The 11315-nt window shown below is 54.0% G+C and overlaps 1 protein-coding gene across 1 annotated transcript in view; it reads left to right on the forward strand.

Annotated features, from left to right (window-relative positions):
- Nucleotides 1-1037: 1037 nt before the first annotated feature.
- Nucleotides 1038-11315, forward strand: part of LOC108509193 (dystrobrevin beta-like) — a 67090-nt gene continuing 56812 nt past the window's right edge. Inside the window, exons 1-5 of the mRNA XM_017838513.1 lie at nt 1038-1082; nt 1547-1707; nt 1960-2080; nt 8859-8944; nt 10734-10847. Of these exons, the coding sequence (XP_017694002.1) occupies nt 1038-1082; nt 1547-1707; nt 1960-2080; nt 8859-8944; nt 10734-10847 (527 nt within the window). The remainder of the gene's footprint in view (nt 1083-1546; nt 1708-1959; nt 2081-8858; nt 8945-10733; nt 10848-11315) is intronic.

Consider the following 11315-nt stretch of genomic DNA (forward strand, 5'->3'; position numbering starts at 1 on the left):
CAAAAACATCACCTGGTGAACCAAACACAGCACCTGGTGAACCAAAAACATCACCTGGTGAACCAAACACAGCACCTGGTGAACCAAAAACATCACCTGGCAAACCAAACACATCACCTGGCAAACCAAACACATCACCTGGTGAACCAAACACAGCACCTGGTGAACCAAACACAGCACCTGGTGAACCAAAAACATCACCTGGCAAACCAAACACATCACCTGGTGAACCAAAAACATCACCTGGTGAACCAAAAACATCACCTGGCAAACAAAACACAGCACCTGGTGAACCAAAAACATCTCCTGGCAAACTCCAGAGTCTTCAAAGACCTCAGGTTCTTAAATTGGGTGTTAGTGAAAAGAAACCTGCATTCTTAAATAACCATCACAGCGTAAATCTGGTTCAAGGAGACACAAATCCTTGAAATTAAGCTTCAAGAAATGTAAATTGTCTTCTGGGGTGGGAATGTGGGCCGGGAGTGGCTTTTGTGGTACACCAGGTCTGTGTCTGGTTTATCCTGCTGCTCTCTGTGGTGATGGTGACCCCAAATTTCCCTGGAGCACCCTCAGGGACCGCCCTGGGCTGTCCGTGGATCCCACCTGGAACCTCAGGGCTGGCACTGGGAAGGCTGTGTGGCCACTGGAAGCACATTCCTCATTCCCACACTAATCCTGGTTGTTGCAGTTAATAACAGCTTGGTTCCTGCCACTGATCCAGTGGTTCCCTTTGCAGTGGGATGAGGGATCTCTGCACAGCACTGGGATGGCCAGCAACTCCCAAATCCAGCGGTTGGATGTTGATTTAAAAAGCTGCCCTTTCATTTGTGATTCCCCTCCTGGTTCCTTGTGGCACCAAATGCAGCTGGGAACAGACCCCAGCATTGGCTGCTTTCAGTTAATACAACCCAAAAATCAGCCTTTGTTCCCCAGTGTGTTTAGAGTTAACAAAGAGAATTGTTTGGGAGTAGCAGGAGCTGCCTCAGCCCTGGGGGCACTGCCTGTTCCCAGCCTGGGTTAATCTGTTAATGGTGAACATGCCCAGGGACACAGAGCTCGTGTGGAACATGGGACAGATCCAGGTGCTGCCTTTCCTTCCCACCCCGGATCTGTCTCCTCAGCTGTCTCTGCTTTCCCTGTCTCAAACCTCCCTGTCCCTTTCTCTGTCACCTCAGGGTGCTGTCACTGCTGAGGACTATTGGAAATGGCTCTTAACACCTATTTCAGCAGCATTTCCCAGGCAGCTGCAGCCTGTGTGAGGCATCCAGGGAATCCCAGACTGGTTTGGGTGGGAAGGGACATTAAAGCACATCCAGTGCCACCCCCTGCCATGGGCAGGGACACCTTCCACCAGCCCAGGTTGCTCCAAGCCCTGTCCAGCCTGGCAGTAGGAGCCAGCTGGAGCTGTGTCACCCTCTGGAGCTGAGCTGTGAAGGACCAGATCTTAAACTGCCCCCCTTTGTAAAGGGGTGTTGTAAGGTGTGTGTAAGTCAGGTGTAAGTCAGGTGTAAGTCAGGCTGACTTGCAAAGTGCTGTTTACATTTAGGTCGATGCTGTTCAGTGCCAGAAGGTCCTTCTCAGGTCAGCACAGTCCTCCCCACTCTTCCTCATGGAAATCATCCTGGCTTGGACACGGATGATCCTCCATCCCTGGAGGAGAAGGTTTTCCTCCTCCATCACTGGGCTACTGGCCCCTGGCGACCTTGAGTAACCAAAAGGGTCTGCAGACAAGCTCCCCAGAAACAAATCTGTGCCTAGACCAAGTTCCTTTAACACATCCCAGACTGGACTCTGTGAGTCCTGGAGCAAACCCTGCTCAGCAGGAAGCCCAGGGAGCATTTCCCTGCCGCGGGAGCGGGACGGAAAAGGGAATCGCGCGGATCGTTCCCAGCGGGACTCTCTCCCTTTGCTGTCGCTGGCTCTTTGCACTGACACTCTGTCCTCCCCTCGCTGCCCCAGCGAGGCACTGACGGCTCTGTTGGTCCTTGGCAGTGCCCTGGACAGCCCGGGCCGGCTGGACGAGGAGCACCGGCTGATCGCCAGGTACGCCGCGCGACTCGCCGCCGAGGCCGCCAGCGCCGTAAGTGACCCGGGGGCAGGGGGGCTCTGGGGTGGGATGGGCAGGATGGGGAGCTGCATTCCCACCCCTGCACCAAACAGTCGGGGCTGGTTTGTCCAGCAGCACAGTTCCCTGTTCCAGCAGGGATCCGGGAGCAGGGGAACGGGAATGGGGGGCGGGAGCGCGGATGATCCCAAACGAGGTCAGGGGAGCTGAGGGAATAAGCAGATTAGTCCTGCTTAGCCCAGAGAGGAGATAAATGCGTAGAGAGCTGAGGAAAACCAGTCAACGTTAGTGGGATGTGTTTATTCCAGAGGGAAGGGGCCTGGGAGACAAAGGAAGGTGATCTCTGCGTCCGGGGTTTCTTCTCGTAGGAAAGGGAAACACCCAACACGTTGTAAATGGGTAAAAATAAATCCTGCTCCCACAGAAAAATTGCTACAGGACAACAGTAAGAATTTACTGAAATTCCGTGGAATATTTTCAGGCTACCTGGACGGGGAGGTTATTTATCCCTAGGGGAGGAGAGCAGAGTTTGCAGGAACCATCTCCCGCATTCCTGAACTTCCTCCGGTGTGTGTTCAGCTCATAACCCACCTTTGGCAGAGGGATGGGAGCAGACAGCTCTGTAAAACTTTAATAAAAGCAGAACTGTGCTTTTTGAACATTTTTAAGTGGCAGTTCCCAACACCTCTGTCAAAGGGTGGGGTTGCACATCCCCAGTTCATTCTGTTCAGCAGGACCCGTGGTCATGTTAAAATATTAAAGTGGTAAAGTGCCAAGTTTCAGGTTTGGATGGAAAAAGGAGGAAATTTCCATGTAACCATGTAAAATTCAAGTTGTTTAATGAGACAGTAAGTGCTGAATCACTGTCACGCTGGAAGGTGGTGGAACAGTTCTTACTCATGACTTGACTTTTTCTGGTGGAAACAAAGTGTTCTGAAAACCAAGGAGTCACAAACAGGTTCTGAAAGAACCTGGTGGTTTAAAAACCTGTGAATCACCTCGGCCTGCTCCCGTGTCCATTTTGGTTCTGGAAGGGGTCAAAACCTGAAGCAATTATTTGGGTGTACAGAGCAGCATTTTGAGTTTACTGAGGCTTTTCAGAGTCCTGTGACAAATCCCTGCTTTCTTTTCACCCCCGTGAGTCCCATGGAAGGGCAGATGCCAGAGCGGTGCCAGGGACTGACGTGGGACAGGGAAAGGATGAAAGAGCAACAACAGTGTGTTTCCACTGCAACCAGAGCTCGGCCACAAGGAATCTGAAGTTATTTACTGGCTCCACTGTTTATTCCCAGTCCAGAAATGCCAATCAGATGAAATGGATGGATTTTTTTTTTATGTTCTGAAGGAACCCAAGTTGAAAGGGCTTTGCTTCGTGGCAGCTTCTCGTTATTCCTCACCAATGGAAAACCCTCCTTCCTTGTGCAAGTTGGCCACTGCAGCTTGGTGGGGGAACATCCCCCTGAGCCCTGGGACAGTGTGACGTGTCCATGTCCGTGGGGACAACGTGCCACGTCCACAGGGACACGTCTGTGTGTCTGCAGGGCATTCCCTGCTCTTGGAAGTTGAAACAGCTGAGACGTTTGAGATGTTTGAGCCAAAATCATGGGGTTTTTTCAATATTCTTCTTGCAACATGAACACAGAGAGAGAGACAGGAGTGAAGGAGAGGCTGGGAAATCCAAAACAAACAAAAAAAAAAGAGCAATTTTTCTTTCTTTCCACAAGGACTTAAAATGGGGAACATCAGATGAAAACCCCAATGGAATAAACATCTTGGAAATCCAGTAGGAGAAAGATGCTCGTTGAGTATTGGATATTGGGAAGGAATTGTTGGCTGGGAGGGTGGGGAGGCCCTAGCACAGGCTGCCCAGAGAAGCTGTGGCTGCCCCTGGATCCCTGGAAGTGTCCAAGGCCAGGTTGGATGGGGCTTGGAGCAACCTGGGATGGTGGGAGGTGTCCCTGCCCATGGCAGGGGTGGGACTGGATGAGCTTTAAGGTCCTTTTCCACCCAAACCATTCCAAGCTTCTTTGGAAAACAGATACCACATAACTTGGGATGTCACTGGAGCTGCCTGGCAGTGACTGGAGAGACCTTGCCAGGCTGGAGGAACTCCAGCGAGGTTGAGCAGAGCCCAGGGCTGATCCTGGTCACAACACACAGGGGTGAGGCTGAGTCAGCTTTGGAGGTGGAGAGGAGAAAGCAAAGGAGGGTCTTGGTGCTGCCTGAAGCCTCCTTGAAGAGCCAGCCATGGCCCTGTCATCAGGGCCAACCCCTCACACAGCCAGGGTCACCCCAGCACAGAGCCCTCAGGGAGGGGACAGCAGGCAACAGAGGCTGCAGCAAAGGGAATTCCAGCTGTATGTTAAGAAAATCTTTTGTCTCCACGACAATGGTCAAATACTGTTGTCCAAGAGGCTGGACAGAGGAGAACTGGGAGCTCCCTCTCTGGAGATGTTCAGAGCTCAGCAAGAAGGACTTGAGTGACCTGCTGTGAATGGACATGGATGGAAACCTCCAGAGCTTCCTTCCCACCTGGATTTTACTGAGAATCTGGACCTTAATGGAAGTGAAAAATGGAGGGAAAAAAAAAAAGCACCATAAGGGATTTATGGAATATTTGTCAGGGGAGACTCTGAAAGCGAGGTAGAGCAGTATCTGCTGGGAACACTTGGGAGAGGCTGATGTGAATGGAATTATGTCTTGCTGTCCTCTCCAGCCCTGCCTGGCAGATGGGATGTGCTTTATTCACTGACATGCTCTAACTGAGGGAAATGCAGAGGGTCCCAGGGACAGACTGTTCATGCTCCAGCAGGCCTGGTGCAAAGATTCTGACTCCTTCCTTTGAAGTCATCTGAGTGGTCACTGGGAATCGTCCATGGGACAGTGTGGTCACTGGGAATCGTCCACGGGGCAGTGTGGTCACTGGGAATCATCCACCAGGCAGTGTGGTCACTGGGAATCATCCACCAGGCAGTGTGGTCACTGGGAATTGTCCATGGGACAGTGTGGTCACTGGGAATTGCCCACCAGGCAGTGTGGCCGTGGGTCTGACCCAGCCCACCCCTTTCTGCTGTTTCTCCAGGGTTGGAGGTGTCTCTGCAGGGCTGTTCTGGGATGAACATCACTCACCACTGAGCCTTTGCTCAGTGTCTGACCGGGACAGAATAATTTGAGGCAGATCTGAGGGTTCATTCTTGAAATCCAAGTCTGTCTGTTGTTGAAGAGGGGCAGTAGCTGGGGAGGAGGAAGGAGAGGGGGAGGAGGAACCCTCGGTGCCAGGGGCAGCTGTGCCGCACGAGCAGGGCATGGCAGGGGGGTCTGTGTCCACTCAGAGAGCCCTGACTGAGCTGCTCTTGTTCCCCTCGAGCCACTCTGCAGACAAAACGTCCCTTTTATTGAATCTGAGTGCTCAGGGCAGGGCTGGCCCTGCCCATCTGCTGCTGGCAGAGCCGTGACCCCAAACAGCTCCACCAGAGCGGGAGAGGCGGCAGGTGAGGAGAGGGATGGAGTGAGGGGATCAGCAGAGAACAGCCCAAACTTCAATTAAATCACAACTTTCAGGATCACAGCTTCATCCCTGTGTCTCCCTCTGCTGCTCTGCCCACATTGTCAGCCCCAGGTGAGGAATAACCTGCTGCTTCCTGCCCAGCATCATCTTGGTGATGAAATCGGGGACTGGAGCAGGTCTCCTGCATCCCCCTTGGCTGCTTTCTCCTACAAAATCCACATCCACATCCATGGCAGGTCCCACCTCAGTGCTGCCTGACCCCTTGAATACAGGTAATCCTGCAGGTGAGGTGGCTGCACCCCCAGAGGAGGAAGGATCACCTGTGTTTTGGGTGAATATATGTATATATATATATATATATATATGTGTTTATACAGCTGTTTTTGTGAAGCAACCCCAGGGCCTCTGTCACCAGTATCCTCCACAACCTCCTTCCTCCCTTCTCCCAGCTGCTCCACCTCAGCTCTTGTTTCTCCCCCTTTCCTGCTGTCCTCCAGGGTCTCTCCCCGTTGGCCTGGGCAGGTTGGTTTGTGGGGCACAGGCTGGGTGGGCAGTGACCCCCCCTGGCAGGAGCAGAGCTCAGGGCCCCCTGTGCTGGGCTGTGCAGCCCCGCTGTGGGGGCAGGCACTGGCACCTCACAAACACAAGGCAGTCCTCAGTTCTGGCTGAGTGGGTAATTAGGTTGAGTTATGTGGATGAGTTACGATAATTAGGTTGTTCTTGCCCACGTTGCTCTTTTTTTGAAAACTCCGTGGTTTGCTCTTCCCTCGGCATCAGGCACTGCTAAAAGCCTGTGATCATCTCATCTCATCTCCTGAAAGCTGCCCACAGCCTAAATAACAGAATATTCCCTTCGTGGAACTTCTCTTTCAGGTGTTGGGCATTGTTTAATGCATCATTTTTAAATAAAAGGATGAGTAAACCGTTTTTTTCCTGTCAGATAAACCTGCAGCTTGGTTCTTGGATCATTTCTCCTTCTCCTTGACAAACCAGCTAAGTGAACCATTTTTGTCATTTGGTTCCCCTCCCTTGCCTGTTGGTCACCAAGAACCCTGTGGCACCACAGTGATGGGCAGCTGAAGTGCTGGCTCAGACTTTCCATGACACCGTGAGGTCCTTGCACCAAGGAACCCGGGATCTGATGCTCAGGAGACTCAGACTTTGCTGTTCTTTCACAGTTTCTTCCAAATGGTGGTGATGGGAAGCACAGTGGCTGCCAGACTGCCTCTGGGGGCTTGTTTGAACACCCCCTTCTCTCCCCCCAAACAGGGGTAGTGTAGGTGAGGTCTGAATGCTCCTGTCAGCAAATACCACTCCAGCAGGGAGGTGGGTGATCCTTATGGATCCCTTCCAGCTGGGGATCCTCTTTGATTCCTGACCTGCAGTTCCAGCATGGCTCACTCTCTGGATTAATGGCCAGTTCACAGGAAAACTACAATTACAGTGAAACACAGGTTTCCCTGGTCCTGTGTGATGGGAAGGGTTCTGAGTAGATTTTACGACCATCACATGGATTTTCTTGCTGAGGGAAAATGGGCCCTTGCCACTTGGATGATCTCAGAGCTGCTGAGGCTTCAGCAGAGGTTGAGTTGTTGGGTTTGGGTTGGTTTTTTTTCAGTAATTTTGACTTACAGTGTTGTCTCCCAGCAGGTCTTTGCACTCTGTAGTAGAAAGCCCTGGTAAGAGTGGAGTAGCAAAGGGATATTCCCTGGAGCTCAGAGCTGCTGAGCAGGCAGGAGCTCAACCTGTGGGCTTTTAAAGCGTGGAATTACAGCCGTAAATCTTGGCAGACACGAGTCATTCAGACCTGCCTGGGGAGATGGAGAGCAGACACAGCAGTGCTGACTAGGAAATGAAGGGGTTGGGTTGGGTTTATTTCTTCTGAGGGCAGAGGTTTTGAAAACCACACACGACTTTCCCAGGGAGGGCAGGTCCCTCCCCTCGGGATAAACAGCAGCGTGCAGGTGTGGGGATGGATTCTGTCCCCGGGTTTACGAGGAGGATGGAATTCACCATCACAATCCCACACCCCCCAGACTGTTCCAGGGTGGTGACAGTGAGAGTCTGGTGTTGATAAAAGGCTGGGCAGAAATGAGAGCAGGGAGTGCAGTCGGTGCAGCCCTGGCACAGCTGCCCAGGGCAGGGGGGAGTCCCATCCCTGCAGGGATTTAAAAGCCCTGTGGAGGTGGCCCCTGGGGACGTGGGTCAGGGGAGGCCTGGGCAGTGCTGGGAGAAAGGTGGGGCTGGATTTTTCCAACATGGTTCCATGTGTTCCAGAGGAGTTCACTCACTGAAAAAGTGCAGGCTGGTACATGAAGCCCACAGTGGAGTTACCTCACACTTCACCTCATCCCACGCCCTGCCACGGGCAGGGACACCTTCCCCTCTCCCAGCTTGCTCCAAGCCCTGTCCAGCCTGGCCTGGGACACTTCCAGGGACAGGGCAGTGATGGTAAACTTTCCATGTTTCCAGAGGCAATGACCATGTTTGAATTTAATGCCTGTTTAAATTTAATGCCTGTGAATATTGTTCCTTTCCATGGATGGTGTTTCCTGGCCTTCGTGGTGCCAAGGGCAGTGTGGGCGGTCTGGGGGTCCCACCTAACGTGGCATGAGATGGGGGTCTGGGTTCAGGTTTATTTAACATGGAATTATTGCAGCTGAATGCACTGAGAGGCTTCATTTAACCCCAGAGTCACTGCAAGGGGATGGATTGGGAAAGGGGAGAGCTGGGACCTCTGGAGAGCACAAGGAGTCAGGATCAGCTGTGGGGAGACCTCCCTGTGGAGATGTTTCTGTGGAGCTGTTTCTGAGCACTGATGGAGCTCCGAGAGCTGAGCCAGGGGATGCAGAACGTGCCTGTTGTCAGCATGGGGGGGGTCCAGCAGGGCTCTGGGTCCCAGACTGAGCTGTTGGTCATTCCAGACTCTCCTGGACGGGGTCACTCCAGCTCCTCTTCACTGACTGACACGTGGCAGGGTCAGTGTTTCACCAGGGCACTTCATGAGAAAAGGAATGACTGGGTTTGTTCCCAGGAAGATCCTTTGGGTGCTGTAGGCACTGGTAGGTGTGGGGGCTTCTTTTCTAAACAAGACCTAAAAAATATGGCAAATCCCGTTCCTGGATAGTGAGGATGAGGCAGCAGGAGCAGCCCCACCCTGGGCTCAGCCCCCCTCGCCGTGTCCCAGGGCTGGGCCAGCCTGGGAATTCTGGGGCTGGATGCAGACCCTGCCACAGCCCCTTCGGGGCAGGGAGTGCTCGGTGTGACCCTCTGTGTTCTCCCCAGCCCCGCCCGCCCTCGGACCTGGGATTCAGCTTCGATGCCAACAAGCAGCAGCGGCAGCTGATAGCGGAGCTGGAGAACAAGAACAGGTACAAACGAGCTCTGGTCTGTTCTGCTTCGGGAACCGTCCCGGGCTCTGCTGTTTGGAAGCCTCTGTGTTACATTAACCAGGTTGTTTACGCGGATCTTTTGTTAAAGGCGGAGCTGCCTCGTTAACTGATTAGTTAGTCATTAAATTAGTTAATTAGCATTGTGGAGGGGCTGCCCTGCCCCTGTTCCCCAGGAAGTGGGTTGATCTCCACTAATCTTCTTAGAATCATCTTGCCCAGCACTGAGCATCCAGAGCCCGTTTCTCTCTTGTCTGCAGACCCAGAACAGCTCAGGGGGGGCTCTGAGCCCAGAACCCCCTGTGCCCTGGGCTGATCCCACAGGGATGGTGGGCAGTGAGAGAGGGGATCTGCCCCTCTGCCCCCTCAGCTGAGACCCCCCTGCAGAGCTGCCTCCAGCCCTGGGCAACAGCAGCACAAGGACGTGGAGCTGCTGCAGAGAGTCCAGAGGAGGCCCCGGAGATGCTGCCAGGGCTGGAGCCCCTCTGCTCTGGAGCCAGGCTGGGAGAGCTGGGGGTGCTCAGCTGGAGAAGGGAAGGATCCAGGGAGACCTTGGAGCCCCTTCCAGAGCCTAAAGGGGCTCCAGGAGAGCTGGAGAGGGACTGGGGACAAGGCATGGAGGGACAGGACACAGGGAATGGCTTCCTCTGCCAGAGGGCAGGGAAAGGTGGGATACTGGGAAGGAATTCCTGGCTGGGAGGGTGGTGAGGAGGTTGCCCAGAGAAGCTGTGGCTACCCCTGGATCCCTGGAAGTGTCCAAGGCCAGGTTGGACAGGGCTTGGAGCAACCTGGGCTGGTGGGAGGTGTCCCTGCCCATGGCAGGGGGAGGAACGGGATGAGCTTTAAGGTCCCTTCCAACCCAAACCATGGGATCCTTCTTGCTCCAGAGGGTCACCTGTGGAGCCTCTCCAGGCTGTCCTTGTGCCTGTGCTCAGGTCTCCCTGTGCTCTGCTGTGCCAGGCCCTGTGATCCAGCTGCCTGCACAGCCCTGTGCCAGGGCACCCTCAGCACACTGGGGTAAAACACTGCTCAGGGGGGGTTTGGAGGGGAATCAGTTCCTGGAGAGCAGGAGCAGCTCAGTCCTGGCACTGCCACGGCTTCAGTGCTGCACCAAGAGACCTTGCAGGTATTTGAAATTACTCCTGGAGATCCCAGATAAGGAGATCTCAGTCAGTGCTGGTGTGAAGCCCTGCCAGGAGAGCAGCCCAGCAGTTCCACGGAGACCTGGAGCTGACAACAGTCTCCACTCCAGGGGGGTTTCATTCCCCTTGGCCATGGCTGTGAGGTTCCCTCCCCTCTGGCTGTGCAGGTCCCCTTCCCCTGGGGACACTGGAGGGTTTGCCTCTGTTCCAATGAGCTGTTGTCCTCCTTGTTCCTGCTGCCCTGCCCAGAGCCCTTGGGAAGGGGAGAGGGAGCTCAGCAGAGCTGGCAGGTCCTGCCCCAGGGCCCTTCCTGCAGGTTGTGCTGGAGATGGAACTTTTGTCCTCTTGGAACAGTCTCTGAGCCCATTCCATGTGAAAGGGTTTGGAAAGGCATTGCAATGAGTGATTTCACACTTATTAAGTAATAAATTTTCTGTCTTTTGCAGCAGTTCCTACGTCTGCACCAACTTACCCGTCCTGGTGTGGGTCTGTGCCAGCCACACATGAACAAAACTGCTGTGCCTGGGCTGGGACTGGCAGAAAGTGCTCCAAGGGCTGTGAAAGCTGTCTGGGAGCAGTGCAGAGAGTGACTCTCCCCTCCTTTTGCCTCCCCTCTGTCGTTCCCACAGGGAGATCCTCCAGGAGATCCAGCGGCTCAGGCTGGAACACGAACAGGCCTCTCAGCCCACCCCCGAGAAGGCCCAGCAGAACCCGACCCTGCTGGCTGAGCTCAGGCTGTTACGGTAAAAACAACCCCCGGGGGGGTCTGGGGGGTCTGGGCTGGGCAGTGCTGGGGGCACTGGGAGCAGCAGCCCTGGGCAGCCTGGCAGAGGCACTGGGGATGCTGAGTTCTGAGGGCTGTGTCAGCAGCTGGGCTTCTAAGTGGCCTTAGAAGTAAATAAAAACGTTTCTTGGTACGAATTCTGTTTGTTTAGTTTAGAAAAGTGTTTGTAAAGCAGAAACTGATGGGACAAACCGGCAGAAATGGCGTTAACTGCTCCTCATTTCCTCTCCAAAGGAGCAGAGCTGAGAGCAAGTGTCGGTTATTTGATTAGTCAGAGAAACTCCCCAGGTTCAGACCTCCAGGCACAGCCAGAGCTGGAGAACCACCTCCAAAGCCTCTGTGGCCGAGTTGGCACTGCTGGGGCACCTCCAGTGCTGGGGCAGCTCTGGGACCCTCAGACAGGAGACACAGGGAGGGGCTGGAGCGT

Source organism: Lepidothrix coronata, unplaced genomic scaffold, assembly GCF_001604755.1.
Source record: "Lepidothrix coronata isolate B3197 unplaced genomic scaffold, Lepidothrix_coronata-1.0 Scaffold344, whole genome shotgun sequence".
Lineage (NCBI taxonomy): Eukaryota > Metazoa > Chordata > Aves > Passeriformes > Pipridae > Lepidothrix > Lepidothrix coronata.